Source organism: Hirsutella rhossiliensis, assembly GCF_020360975.1.
Source record: "Hirsutella rhossiliensis strain HR02 chromosome Unknown scaffold00019, whole genome shotgun sequence".
In the NCBI taxonomy this organism is placed as follows: domain Eukaryota; kingdom Fungi; phylum Ascomycota; class Sordariomycetes; order Hypocreales; family Ophiocordycipitaceae; genus Hirsutella; species Hirsutella rhossiliensis.
Window position 1 is genome coordinate 723,270 of NW_025408685.1, and position 14,887 is coordinate 738,156.

A 14,887-nucleotide genomic window follows, 5' to 3' on the forward strand; every position below is an offset into this window, starting at 1 on the left:
AAGTGAGACACCATTGGAGCAGCCCACCAGTATTCGACGCCAGATAGCCGGATTTGCCAGGCAGTCGCCCCAATAAAGGGAAGGTGGAAGACCAATGCTAGTCCAAAAATGATGATTCTCGCCCGATTGGCGACGGGAGAAAAGTAGGCGTCAATCAAGGGATCGACAACTTGAATAAGCTTTAAACCAATGAGTATGTTGGGGAGATAACTAGGCGGGCCTGAATGGAGAGTACCTCGATGATATCGACGCATAACATGGTGACCCCTTTCCAGGCTGTGAAGAAGGGGTAGGCAAGGACACTCGGTAAGAGTGCATTTCTAGCACTGCCGAACAAAGCGGCAAATACCAGTCCGGTACCCAAGAGGAGACAGGCCGTGAAAATCAACGCCCAAGTTCGCCTACACGTAGCTTCTCTTGGCCTGACTCTGATCATCCAGTACAGGTAAGTCACCAGAAAGACCGCGGTCACGGCAAACACGGCACAGGCCTCGGTGACCTCCTTGGTGGTAATATCGTCCTGCATGTCGAAATGCCCCAACCTTGAACCGTGGAGAGAGCGGAATTCGGATTTAGAGTAATGAGAAGGGCATATGAGCACCGGACTTGCTCGGAACGAGACGTGCTTTATATAATGTTAAGTCATACTTAATGGCGAATGTTGGTACTTGGAAAGTAACGCTTAGATGAAGAGAGCCACAAGACGCTCTCTAGTCGCTTTGCCAACGGGAAGATATCCCTAGAGTGAGGTCGTGATGAAGTGCTTTGTGTATCGTAAGGTAACACCATCATTGTCTTGAGACTGGGCTATAGTTGATATGATGATTTACATATATGAGGCGGGTGAGCTTCCTCCAAGTTGTAACGGCACGCCTTCAACTAGTAATTGCGGTTGGCCCCCTGTTATGAGGCCATCCAGTATATCTACATCACCAGCAGTGCATACAACCCGGTTCATGCACTATGGCTTGCATGCGTCCAAGCTCGCATTGACAAGGGACATCGGAACGCCATGGGCCTGCGCAGAGTGCAACTTTCCCGTGTCTGCAGTCAAAATGAACGTGGACGTGACGAACCGTGAGCTCGCAGGTGGAGATGGACCAAACTACGGTGGGCGATAGGGGTCACTGTTGCAAAACTCCCTGTCATTTTCTTTTGGGTTTAGGCGCCCAGCCCCCTGGTCATCCGGATACTTCAGGTCAGCATGAGAGTATGTACTGCGGACTAGCAGCGGGCCCGCACGGTCATCCTCTGCCAGTCTAATTGCCAGTTTGCCGCACCAGTCGTAAAATGGTATCCGGCTCGCAAACCACTTACACACGTATGGATGCGCATGATGCTGTACCCAAAATTCGTTCCTGAAAAGCTGATCGATATTTTTCCAAGTGAAATCGAGCGAGCGGCGCGGTGTTTTCGCCAACAACTTTACTTTGGTATTGTCGCGGCCCGAAGACAGCGACAATACCAAAGACAAAGACGGCGAATATCGCCAAGTCCCCTCCCCTGGATGACGCTGGGAACTTGTGAAAGCCGGGCCCCTACAGACAAAGAATGCAAATACACACGAGAGTTTGAGGTCTTCTGCTATACGGTGCCGAGTTGAAACTTTGGACTTTAATGTTTCCACTTCCCCTCCTGGCCACCACAGCTGTGTTCAGTTTTCATCCTAACGTTCATAGGAGTAACTGGGACGAGGAGCGGCGCCATGAGGCAGCAGAGGATTACCGCAGTAATCCCGCTACTGGTCAGCACCGGACTAGCGTTGAAGTCTCTTGCTAAGCCTGGCGATCTTCATTCGCCATGGCAAGGGGATATTGTTCTGTAACTATTCTGCTTATATTAAAATCCCGTTTCCGAGTCCGATCCTATTTGTCCTCCTTTTCCCTGGTTCTACCTCTTCTCCTCAACCGAAATGGGCCCTCCACAGATTCCCCTGAGCATGTCTACTGCGTCCAAGCCGGACAGAAGCACTATGACCTCTTCACTACCATATACGTTGGCGCGAACTATTGCGGCCGTTGCGGCTTGGCCAACCCTTTCGGCCGCAGCGTCGGGCCAGGTCTAAAACTCCGGCACTTCCTGGCCCATATGATGAGGTGGTCGAGGTCGAGGACTCTCCGCCACGGCCAGTCAGTCCAGCAAGTCAGCTGCTGCGTGACAGACTGAAACCAGTGTCATCCATCGGCGTTGGACACGCCGCCCAACTACTCCCCAATGAAGTTGCTGGTACCGGTGCGATGAATACACGGGCACGCATACCTCCCTTCGAGGCGTCAAGCAATCCCCAGTTCATGACCGTCGCATCAACGGCCAGTCGAGCCATTCAAAACTCCAAAGGCAGCACCAGGAAGCCTGCGAGGCAACGAACTGGCTACCAGTGGGTCCATGTAAGCCTGCTGCTTGTGAGTTTGGAGACCAGGTACTTCAACGGGCTTGCAGTGGAGGTTCCAGAGACGGTGCTGCCTCTGAAGGATACGGTGATCAAGTTTCCTCGGCAGATCTACTGACTTGGCCTCGTTCACCGAGACTTTATTCGATCACCTCCGTCCGCTTCCGCCCACGATCGATCCTGCCAATAAAGATCTCTGGAACCTTTCTTACGCTTCGACCTTCTCTGGCAAGAAAATCGTTACCGTTCCAAACACCGACAAGTACACGACACCGTCAAGCATGCTCGCATCGGGGCACTTTTCGAACAACCAAGCAGGGCAGTTGAAGGTGCTAGTCGTTCTGACATCCACGGATGTGGTTGATAAGCAGGAGCCGGTCACACCGTTGAGGCCAGATCAATGCTCGACGCCAGTCAAGGAAGACAAGAAACGGAGGGTCAAGCAAGAAGACATAAGCCCAGCCTCTAGACGCAAGAAGCGCGTTAAGCAAGAGGAGCAAGTCAAGGAAGAGATACGCGTCAAGATTAAGCACGAAGAGCCCGTTTCAACTTCATCCTGCCAGAGCCCGACACGCGACGAGCTTGGATATACTGCCAAAGAAATTGTTGGACATGGGGATGCGGTAGGCCTTGGTGAGCTGGAAGATCCACTATGCGATTTAGTGTTTGGCAGTGACCCTAGTGGAAAGGTGTATAAAGGCGTGGTGGCCGAAGGAGTCGAAGTGGACGAAGAAGATAGAGAGGAGGAGACAAGTTTTGTTCCGGAGTTCGTAAGAAACCGAACCAACTCATCAACGAGCCGAGCGCTAACTTCAACAGGTAAACCCGGAGTCAATTTCCCAAGCCTTCAGGGAAACTCAAACTCGACTGTCCGACACTAACGCTGCTAAAGCGCTTCCTCCAGCTCACTCTACACGCTTCAAGGGTGCAAAGATCCCTACAACGTTTGCTATTCGATATAGGAAAAGGAAGTATTGACTACTCAGGCTCCCCATTCGAACCATCGCTATCCTCCCGTCATCACTTACCGGTATTTTCTCCATGTCGCTTCCCTGCTCGTCCTCAAACCCAAGCTCAACAAGTGGCTGCTCTGCTGGTTCCCCATCTCCAAATTCACCTTCTCGGGCTTGGTTTGCTTGCTCAAGTAATGCTTGCTATACGCGCTTAGATTGGTCGACTCGCAAATAAATAGTATGTCTTACATATTCAGCAACGCCTCCAGTTGGCGCTTTACGGTATGCCAGCGTAGGCTGTCGGCCACTTTCGATATGTTGAATTATCTTATCTCGAAGACCAAGGTAAAAACGCTTGAAAGGTCGCAACTTGTCCGGCTCCTGGTGAGTTCCAAGGACTACGTGATCGTAGCCCATTTCAAGGAGAACTTGGCGGCACCAGTTCTTTGTCTCCGGCTCCAAACTCGTGCTAATGTCAATATCAGCCAACGGCCGCTCCATTTCGTCTAGAATGGAGCGGTCAATCGATACCCCAATTGCATGCCTTGTCTGGGTCGGGGTAATGGTAGTTCATCCAGGGCTGGCCGTGGACCACATGGGGACGGTTCTTTGGAGGCGTATCCGATGAAGATTCCACGCCTCCACGAAGTCGAAGAGTTCTCGGCGTAGTAAGTCTTCGAAGACGGCGTAGATGGAAATCTGATCTTCCAGCATATCGCCGTCGAAGTCCCCGTCCCTGGCGAGTTCTCCAAAGTAGTCTACCCACTGCCGGGACGAGACATGCAGCATGCGCTCCCACCAACTCTCGATCTTAACGTTCTTCGTACTTGGAGCCGCCTTGTACGAATCCTTTAGTCGATTTCCTTGTTGGAAAACTTGCCCATGCCATTCCACTCGCCCGTCTGTTGCCAAGACAAAGTTCCAGTGTGCTGCTGCGACCAATGGCGTTTCGCTCCCCCTGTCTGCTTGCAAATACCATGGCCGAAAGCCGTAGGCGCCACACGCGGCCAAGTACTGCTTCAATACGCTCAAAGCAGTTGTAGCGGAGTGGCCAATATAAAACCAGATAATGTTGCGCGAGTATGCATCGATTGCTGCATATATCTCGAATCCATACGCCTTGAGCTTGTCGTGACCGTCAATGCACCACTGGTAGTTTGGTCCTGGGACAAGAAACTGTCCTTCTTCCTCCGAAACATCCTTTTTCGGAGTTCGACCTCATTTGGGAACATGATTTTGTACATCGCAAAGAGGGGGTCTCTCGGGACCCAGAGCTGCTTTTGCTGACGAAGATAAGGCTGGAGAAGGCTTTTGCCATATCCCGAAATGGCATTGGACCGTCGCGTCATCTCGATGATAACCTGTTCTGTCTTTTCCAGCAACACAAGGCGCTCCTCGTCACTATTGAGCCTGCGTACCCAGCGGCGGTCCGGGTGAAGTCTGATGCGCTTTAGACCTCGTTTCGTGATCGGCCAGCCTTGTCTTTGTAGCACGCTCAGCGTCTGCTTCTCGGTAAGCCCAACGCGAAAGATCAGGTCACGGATGGTTTCTATCAGCTCTGGAGTTTCTTTGGTACGGGCTTGCTGGCGCGGGAGACCCCAGTTTGCGATTCGGCGAGAGAGTGTACTGAGATTGACGGCGACATGGTAATGCTTCCGAAGCTTATACTTAATCTTGCTTCGCGAGACACCGTTGAGGTATAGATGAGTGATATAGGTACGGTATTGATCGATTGGATTGGGCGGACGTGCCATTGTTGCCGGTAACGTCGAAGGGATGGTGATTTTCTTAGTCCTCATGCCAGGAAAAAGGGGGACAGCGATATAAATTGACTTACCGCGTTTTCCCGCAGCGGTGGTGCCGCTGGCCCGCAGCGGCTTAGTGCCAGGGGGCTGTTCGTGGAACGGTTACCAAACCAGGCACAGATCGACGCTGCTCACCCGCAAATATTTACAGAACCCAGATCCTCCAACCCTAGTTCCTACCTTTCCTTCTGTATCATCATTGCCGTGGAAAGCCAATGGTCAGCAGCGTTGTCATGTCTACAGCAGATTCCGCTATCGTAAGTGAAACTGCAGTCGCTGGCCCGATGGATGGGGACTCGCCTAGCAGGAATAAAATAGTCAAGGGTAGAGGATTGGTCCGACCCAACGCCCGCAAATCCACGGCCAAGATTACCGTACAATCCAATAAGTTCTTCTATGAAGAAGAGGCGGCTGCTAACTTGCTCGCCCGAGCAGAAGAAGAAGCAGACAAAAAAGGCCCCTCCCGTCGGCTCGGTGCGAGACTTCCCATGCCGTCCTTGCGTCACACGCGCCACCAAGACTCCCGGCCATGAATGTGCCTCCCAGGACAGTACGTTGATTGTCCCCTGTAGTATACGTCTGCCTCACTAATTTGCCGGGATAGATACCGGTGCTGCGTGCTGGGACTGCGCAAAGAACGCTCACACGTGCAGGCCAGTATGAGACCTTTGTTTGCTCCAAAGAAGCGAGAAATTAATCGAGTTGAATGTTCTAGGTCCCTGCTGGGGCTGTTGCTGCCGTGCGTGCCTTTGGGACGTGAATCGGCATCTCAAGCTTGCAGATGCCGAACCCGATGACACCTGGCGCATCGCTGCGCAGCGAGCAGCACAACAGCTACGTGCTTGCGGTGGTAGTGCGGCTCCTTCTACCGCTTCAGGACCAGCTCCCGCTTTGGCCCCCGAAGAGCGGAAGCTTATGGCGTTAGAAACCATCGCTGAGGCTGCTCGGCTCTGGATTGTGAGCGAACTGAAGTTGTGAGTTGCATTTCGGCTGCTAACTGAATATAGCAGCTTAACAAGCCGGAGGATGAGGACGAGGAGAATGTATAGATAGAATAAGGGAACACATTAAAGCGTTGGAATTACCGTGCGGTATTTTCGCCATAGGCGACTGATATGTTTGTGACGAGAGACGCGCTGCTGGTCCGCAGCGGCCCCGTAGCTGTGACTACACCTGCCGTAACGCCAAATTTTCCAACGAAGTTGGGCCGAGATACATAGACCAATGTACCGTGGGGCGGGCCGTTCATGCCGCTAACCCATTTTGACTCTCGCGCGGTGACTTTTTGGGTTTTGCAACAGTGACCCCTATAGCCTGCCGTACCAAACAAGGAAGCTCAAAGACACGAGCAAAAGGTGTTGTTGATTGGTCCAGGGTCCTTACCCCGCATGGCCCAGGTGAGACCGGATGTGCTCACTTAAGGCGGTCAGGCAGCCGCGTCGGGCCTCGTTCTGTAATACAAAACCGTCTTGCACCCCTGCAGATTTATTTTTGGTGCGCCTCTTCCTCCGCAAGGCAAATCAGCCTCACGAGTCGACATGTCCATCCAGTTATTGCAGCAGCTTGTGCTCAATGGGGACGAGATCAAAGAGGATGTCTGGTGCTACAATGGCCTAGATCTCACTCTTGACAAAGTGCTCAAAATAACCTCTGAGCTCAAAACACAGCTCGAAGTACAGACCACCCTGTGGTCGACTGCTAAATTGTTGCAGAGACACCCGAACAATCAACAGCTTCCAAATCAACAAGCCACCCGGGTGAAACACTTCATTAAGTTTGTTTTCGGGCCACCTTCCCGTGCCAAAGATAGGCAACTGCAACTGCGAGAGTTAGACTGCACATCTCTGAAACTCTGCGGGCTGTCCTTTACAGTTCGAGAGATCATTGAAATGGATCAGCAGGAGTTTGACTTTCTCGTTGCCAAGCTCGCGAGCTTCGCAGAGGTCCACAATCTTGCATTCCTCTTATGTCGAGACGATATAAACAAAATTGTTCATGGCGACTTTGAACCCGACGAGGAAGAAAAGTTTAAGGCATTCCTTCTGGGTAAGTAGTCCTTCCGACTTTGGTTTGTTATGGAGTGTTAACGATATAGCACATATCGAATTTCGGCTTGCCTACCGTAAAAGCCTTGACAGAGGCATGCAAGACTCTGTGGATGTACTAGCTCAACTTAACAACAACAGCGCCGCGGAACAGACGCAATCAACACCTCCTCAGGTTGCTTCCGAAGTTCACGAATCGAGAAAGCGACCTCGACGCGGAGAAGACGGGTACCAGAGCATGGATTCGGGCGAAGCACGAAGGCGTAGGTACCACCAATGAAGGTGCGTTCATATGCTAATACATGGACAGAAATCCGATATATGTATTCAAAAGCCCCAATTACCCAGATCTCTTTCCTAGGAGACCTGTTATGTGAGGCGATTCGGGGTGTGAAAGGCCTCTAGTGAGTTGATACAACTAACTAGTCCCTATGCTGTTTACTATCAAGATAGAGAAGAAAGAAAGAAAGAGAATCTACTACATGAGAGCACAATAGCATTTTATAGCTTCGAGCCAATGGAAGGTTCTAGAAGCTAGGCGGCGCAGCCGCCGTTAAAGCGGCTTGCCCGTTACATTACCTCCCTCCCTTCCAACGTTTCCTCTTCCGGGGGATCGTGGAAATCTGTGGCAAGATGACTTGAGAAGGTGACACTCCTTTTATGCTTCTTCCATTGCTTCCATGCATCCGTGTGTCGAATAGTGGTAAGGGGTTCCCACGTAGGCTGCGAGTAATCATGCCATTTTACGAGCACCTTCTTATGCGTACCTTCCATTCTTTCATCCAGAATTCTTTCGACAAGGTACATCTTTTCGCCGTCCACCAGCACCGGTGGGGCACTCTCTGATCGAGTTTCTGCGAAGGCAATGGGTCTCCGGGGACTGGCCGGAGTAGGTCGACGTGAAAGACTGGATGGATGCGCCCAGGCACATCCAACCTGTAGGCATGTGGGCTAACTTCCGCGAGCACTTGATATTTGGCATGTAGCCAATCGAGCTTCTTGCAGGGTCGCGATGTTTTGACATTTCTCAAGTTGAGGTATACCCAATCCCCAGGCTCGTATCTCGGTGCGGCTGTCCTGTGCTTGTTGGCTTGCGCTTGCTGTATTTCCTGGGCCATAGCTATCGCTGCTTGCGCAAACTCCGTGGCGTCCTGTAGTCTCTGAATAAAATCCTCCGCTGTCGCTTCCCCCTGCGTCGTGTCTTCCGTTCTTCGATGCTCAACTAACTGGATTGGCTCGTTGTGGTAGCCGTGCATGAAGAAGAACGGCTCAGTCCGGTGGAGGTTGCTTCCTCTCGTTAATAGTCGCCATCGCGATTGGAAGCAAGTCTAACCAGTTCTCCTGCAGATAATTCGTCCATATCCGAAGAATCCTCTCTACCTCTTGGTTCATTCGTTCTGTTGCACCGTCGGTTTGTGGATGGTACGCCGTCGACAACCGCTGCTCGATCCCTAGCATCTGACAGAAACTTTTCCACATACCACTGACAAACTGGGGACCCCGATCACTGGTGATAGCCGTTGGGATGCCATGGACAGGGTAGTGTCGTTCGAAGAGTCTTCTTGCAACCGCTTCTGTGGAAATATCGTTCAATCCTTCGAGTTCGACGCCTTTGGTGAGTCGGTCCGTGACCACCATGCAGTTCGTCGCGCCATCTTTCCCCGACGGTGGGAGGTCAGTAATAAAGTCAATGGTAATTTCGCTCCATATGCGTTGCGGAATAGGGAGCGGCTTTAGGAGTCCTTTCTTTGTATCCTCCAGATGGTGTTTCGTCCGCAAACCTCGCAGTTGCGCACAAACCGACGTACATCGCTAGCGGCACCCGGCCAGAAGAAGCGTCTCGACAGAGTCGAGTACGTGAGGTCCCTTCCAGGATGTCCGGTGATATGAGAGTCGTGAGTTTCCTGGATGATCCTCGTACGTAGCGGCTCCGAACCGGGTATCCAGACGCGTTCTCTAAAGCACAGCAGGCCTCTATTGTCTAATGAGCATTCTGAAATGCTGACAACCTTCTCCTTCTGTAACTCTGTTGGCAAACTCTTCGCTCCATCTGCTACCAGCTTCGTGAGTTCTTGATAAAGCTTGTCTTCTTGGCGTGCGGCGTGCCACAGCTGCTGTAACTCCTCATCTTCAAATATCCTCATCTCTTTTCCGAAGTTGATTTCCTGGGCACCCTCGGTGTTGGTAGACAATGTCGATATTGGGATCCTTCTAAGGTGATCATCTTGGAATAGCCTCATAATGCGTCCCTTTAGTCGTTCATCGGAGTAGTTGGCCGGCATGTCCTGGTCCCGTCGAGAGAGTGCGTCAGGCAATCCGCCCTTGCGGCCCGGCCTCCATTCGAGCTCGAACTGGAACCTGGACAGGAACTCCGACCACCGCACTTGTCTCTCTGTCAACCTCCTTTCCGAGTAGAAGTATCTCAGGTTTTGTGGTCCGTTAGGACCTTGAAGTGCTCTACTGCCCGTAGCTCCGGTTCCCACTGCTCCAAACATCTGAGAATGGCGAGTAGCTCCTTGTCATGGATAGCGTAGTTCGCTTCGGCTGCCGAATGTTTCTTCGAGAAGTATGCGACAGGTCGTACCAGTCCATCCTTATCATCTCTCTGCAAGAGCACGCCTCCCGACGCGAATCCTGAAGCGTCTGCTTCCACGATGGTCTCCCTTTCTGGATGGAAGTGCGCAAGGATCGGGGCCGTGATCAACAGGTCCTTGAGCTTCTCGAAGGCTTCTTCGCACAGTCCATCCCAACGGAATGGCACGTCCTTCTTCGTTAGCCGCGTTAGCGGCTCCGCTATCACCGAGAAGTCTGGCATAAATATCCTGTAGAAGTTCGCGAATCCGATAAAACTCCTCACGGATTTAACATTCGTCGGGGTTGTCCATCCCTTCACAGCCTCAACCTTCTCCGGGTCGACTCGGATCCCACACTCCGCCTCGATGATAAACCCAAGGTATTTCACAGCCTTGACTTCGAATTCGCTCTTGTTGATGTCCAGTTGCAGCCCAGCATCCATCAGTCGTTGGAGGACCTTGCCGACTTTGTCGCGGTGGTCTTGCAGGCTTCCAGAGGAGAAGATCAGGACATCGTCGATATACGCTGACACAAAATCATCGAGGTAATCCTGGAGCACGCTGTTAATATACCGTTGAAAGGCTGCTGGTGCGCCTGTCAGGCCGAATGGAACTACCAGCCATTCGAAGGATCCATAGCGCGTTCTGAAAGCTGTCTTTTCTTCGTCGCCGGGGGCGACCCTGATCTTATGGAACGCTGCTATAACATCTACCTTGGTGAACCACCTTGCCTTGGCTATAGTTCGCAAGGTCTCGCTCAGTAAGGGCAAGGGATAGCGGTCCCTCTTCGTTATATGGTTCAAACCTCTGTAATCCACGCAGAAGCGGATGCCTCCGCCGGGCTTCTTCACCATAAGGACTGGTGCTGCGGCTGGCGAGCTGCTGACTCTAATAAATCCCTTGTCGAGTAGTTCTGTGAGAGTCTTCCGTAGCACTAATAGCTCCTCGCGGGACATGCTGTAAAGCGGTCCCCAGGGTAGGGGCTTCTCTCGGCCATGCTCGTCTTTCAGCACTTCGATCTTCAGGTCCACACCTGGCCGATGGGGGGGCAGCTGGTCGGCCAGTTGCTGAGAGAAAGCTCGAGACCACGTGTGGTACTGTGGTGGCAGCTTCTCCATCACGTCAGTCTTCGGTTTCGGTCTTAGGGCCTTGTCAATATCCGCCATCGTGACCGAGTGAACTCCAATGCCGCCTTTGCGTTTGTCACGGCGTGCTTCTGCTAAAAAGGTTGCGGCCATGACATTAGAGACGTCTAGCTGAGGAGGCTGGTGACGTCGTCGGTCTCGTACTTGGACTCCATTGGACCCGATCTCGAGATATCCTTCCTTCGCATGGATGTGAACATCCTGGTCTTCCATCCATCGTTTACCCAGGATCATATCCCAGTTCAGATCGTTGATGACGTACATGAAAACACGATGCTGCTGATGTCCATCGAGGTCGATCGACACATACGTGATCTTGTCAATTTTGACCTCTTTGCCGTCTCCCGCTGCATTCTCCAAGATGCGCGGCTGGACGCGTATATGTGGCAACTGGAGAGAGTGAAATGTGCGCTTGCTAACCGCGCCGTAGCAGAGGCAGCCATAGTCGACAAGAGATGGCACAAAGTCTGTGCCGTTCACCCTGACGTCTGCTATGAACGGTTCTCCGTCCATTTTTGCTTTTCCGCTCACATCCCATTCTCTCACAGCCGCCGCGTGTCCCTAGTCTGAATCTTCATAGCTATGAGAAGAAGCATCGTCTTCGGCGATCTCGGCTTTAGTGACTGCTGGTCGTGACGGGGTCACGGCATTGACCTGGGTGCGTCGGGTTGTGTTTGCGGGCCGCATAGGCGCAGCCAATGGGCAGCGCTCGATTCTGCAGTTGTCTCTTCCGCAACGAAGGCAACGCCCTTCACGGTAACGGGCGTCCATCTCGGCCTGGTCGACCCACTTGGCACGCTTTCCTAACAACGCTTGGTCCTCCGGTCGCTTAGATTGATGGCCATATGTGTTCTTATCACTGCGGGTGCGCGCAGCGTTTACTTTCGTGGATGCTTGTGGAGTTGGCTCCCATTCCATCATATCTTCTCGTCTAACATCGGATTTCTGGCCAGACTGTTTCTGGGAAGCCTGGCCTCCATGGTTCTGGTAGTTCTCATAGTTGTCCGAACTCTTTGTTTTGCCTCGGGGCCCTTTCCACTGACCCAACAGTTCCATCTGGCTGCTCAGCGAATCGCACCTCCTCGCCAGCCCAACATAGCTGCTGATGGTAGAGGGGTCAGAGCCTATGAGGGCTGCTTTCATTTTATCGTTTAGTGCCTCCTGGAGGTAGGAAATCTTGCTGTCGTCTGGCCAATACTCGGCGTTGGCATTGGCGATCTCCCTCTCAAAGCGGGGGTAAAAGGACGTGAATGGTTCATTCTCTCCTTGCTTAATCGAATGCAGATTGCGTGTAGCTCTCTGCTTGCGATCCCTCTCCCCGTACAACAACTCGAGGCGGTTGAGTAGTTCAGCAACATTGAACGTTCTCTTCTCGGTTTGCATCTCCACAAATGTGGTCACGTTGTCTTTAGCCTTGCCTTCTAGGCTCATGAAGATGTACATAAAGTGGCCCTCTGCATCTCCAAGGGCTTCTTTATCGACTCGTAGTTTTCCTTCGGTTTCTAGTTTCCAGCTTCGCCACTGGGCCTTGTCGCCGCCGAATTTCGGTATGTCTCGTAATTTGGGGCGCTTGGTTGGGTGAGGCTTGTGAGTGGCGACCACACGGGTGTCCTCGATGGGGACAGCCGGGGTGACAGATGGCGTTGGCTCTAGGGGTTCAGACGAGCGGGCTTGCTGGTGTTGTTGGAGTTCCAGGGCAATAAAACGTTCTTCAAACTGGGTATTTCTTCGGGAACTCTCTTCTCTTAGACTTCGTATCTCGGCAACCAGGGCGCTGAGGACGTCCGGCTGCATGTTGTTGTTATCTTCGGCCATCGCGACTTCGCTGAACGCTAATATTTCGACGGGACTCAGTTACTTTGGTGCCTTTGGTGTCTTCGGTGTCTTCAGTGTCTTCGGTGTCTTCAGTGTCTTCGGTGTCTTCGGTGTCTTCAGTGATCTTGATAGTATGTGAAAGGCCTCTAGTGAGTTGATACAACTAACTAGTCCCTATGCTGTTTACTATCAAGATAGAGAAGAAAGAAAGAAAGAGAATCTACTACATGAGTGTCTGATCATTTGTACGATAGAGCGCACATCGCAGGAGGGTATCACGTGCGTCAGCAGGGAACAACGTTTACCCGACACGCGCACAACCTATCAAACCTCACAGCATGGTCTAGATAGCGAAGAATAACAAGAACAACACGATCACCGATCAAAGACCCAACTGAGCCTCAGTTAGCCTATCCACACTGATCAGTGGTTACCTGGCTGGTAACCTCAGAGCAGCAAGATAGAAGAGAGTCTTTTCTAAGCATCATCTGCATCAGATTGCCCTGCGAAGTTAAGATTGCTAGAACGCGAGACTGACTACGAAGACCCGACCGGCGCCCACTCTATTCAGTCAACCGTGCCTAGTTGTTTGCCTCAGCCGCTGACCTCTTAGGCGTGCCCTATCGCACATACAAATCTCTGGTATCCCGCTTGATTATCAGCTTCATTGATCACTCTCGATCAATTTGACCTCTCTTGACACCTTCTTGCCCTATTCCCTCGCAGATTTTCCTGTCAAGCCCCATCCGACATCATGAGCAGCAGCGCAAGCGGCACCAGCGCGAACGCGAACGCACCGGCGCTCGACATCAACGAATTCCTCGATATTGCTGAATTCAACCGTGGCCTCGCCACAATCTTCAACATGGACCTCTTCAACACCCCAGTCAACGAGACTTCCGATGAGATCCACTATAATACCTACGTTCTCGCCCGCATCGTTGATTATAAAGTCTCCTCAACATGTCAAGGTCTCGAGCTGCTTGGATCATTCCAAGAAGACTTTGAGGATTGGGAGGAAGACGACTTCAAGAAGGTCGATCCAAGGGTCCGTAAGGTCCTACGGAATACCCTAAGGTTCAGAGGAATCTATACAGGAAAGCTGAACGCAAAGATCACGGCATTCCTAGTAAATCTGAAGAACCGTGACCGACTTCCTGAGTGGGATGAAGACGATCTTCGTGATGCCATCTTATACGAGAAAACGGCCGCCTACCGACGCCAACAAGAACTCCTCAGACGATCGCCATCGCTAGCAACAACCCCAGCACCAACCCCAGCACCAACCCCAGCACCAGTCACTCCCGATCTAAACCTCCCGCAAGACCCCCCCCCAATGACCAATCCCTACCCCTGTCACGATCGAATCAACAGCAGCAGGAACTTATGATCAGACCAGCTATCGACCGCGAAGCTTACCGGACCGTGCCCCCCAGTCCAGGTCCCCAATGAAGACCTCGATCCTGCCATCGCCAACCAGTTTTCTAAGCTATGGGATCGAAAGCTCAACTATTCAGGTGACGCCTACGATATCCTAGATGATAAGATCCGTTACTTTCTCGATGCCTGCCTCACAGCTAGCATCAAACCGTCACAATTCCACGCTTTGTTCTCAAATATCCTCACGAAGAGAGCAAAGAACTTCTTCGTGCATCAAGTCAGCCGCGATTCAACGTTCGCGGAGATGTATCAGAAGATGAAGCAGCACTTTGATACGGAAGTCAATAAGCAACAGTATCACACTGACTGGACCTCGATCAATTTCACACAGCTTCGGAAGGAATCTCCGAGAAGCCTCTCTGTGAAATCCTCCAGGCTCTTCTTGACAAATTGCAGCTATGCCAGAGAGCTCTTGGGAATAGCTATGGCGGCGAAGACCAGCTAATTTCAACGACAATTCGAGCATGCCGTGGCGTGCCTGAATTAGAATTCGCCCTCTTCGTGCCGGCTAAGACCTTCGAGGGACTATCTTCACAGCTAAGATCGTCACTCACAACCGTCAGCCAAAGACAGCCCGGACAGCCCAGTCAATATCTTCAAGATCAAGACCAATTCTTTACTGACCGCCGCTATCAGCACCCCGCTGACAAAAGGAAGAAGTGGACGAAGCGCTGCTACGTCTGCGGCAAAGAAGGCTGTTTTTCAACGAAGCATCCGGATGA

General features: G+C 51.9%; 3 protein-coding genes across 3 annotated transcripts; 2 read left to right on the forward strand and 1 right to left on the reverse strand.

The window, feature by feature from the left end:
• Positions 1-6,685: 6,685 nt before the first annotated feature.
• Positions 6,686-7,201, forward strand: HRG_11239 (uncharacterized protein; the record flags this gene model as incomplete). Its single annotated transcript, XM_044869709.1, has 1 exon — positions 6,686-7,201. One exon carries the CDS (start codon positions 6,686-6,688, stop codon positions 7,199-7,201), a length of 516 nt encoding a protein of 171 aa, XP_044715262.1.
• Positions 7,202-9,614: 2,413 nt separating this feature from the next.
• On the reverse strand, positions 9,615-12,725 carry HRG_11240 (reverse transcriptase (RNA-dependent DNA polymerase) domain-containing protein; the record flags this gene model as incomplete). The annotated part of the gene is made up of 6 exons (XM_044869710.1): positions 9,615-9,749; positions 9,810-10,550; positions 10,617-11,398; positions 11,666-11,769; positions 11,866-11,948; positions 12,006-12,725. 6 exons carry the CDS (start codon positions 12,723-12,725, stop codon positions 9,615-9,617), a joined length of 2,565 nt encoding a protein of 854 aa, XP_044715263.1.
• Positions 12,726-13,479: 754 nt separating this feature from the next.
• On the forward strand, positions 13,480-14,610 carry HRG_11241 (uncharacterized protein; the record flags this gene model as incomplete). The annotated part of the gene is made up of 2 exons (XM_044869711.1): positions 13,480-14,080; positions 14,162-14,610. 2 exons carry the CDS (start codon positions 13,480-13,482, stop codon positions 14,608-14,610), a joined length of 1,050 nt encoding a protein of 349 aa, XP_044715264.1.
• Positions 14,611-14,887: the final 277 nt, after the last annotated feature.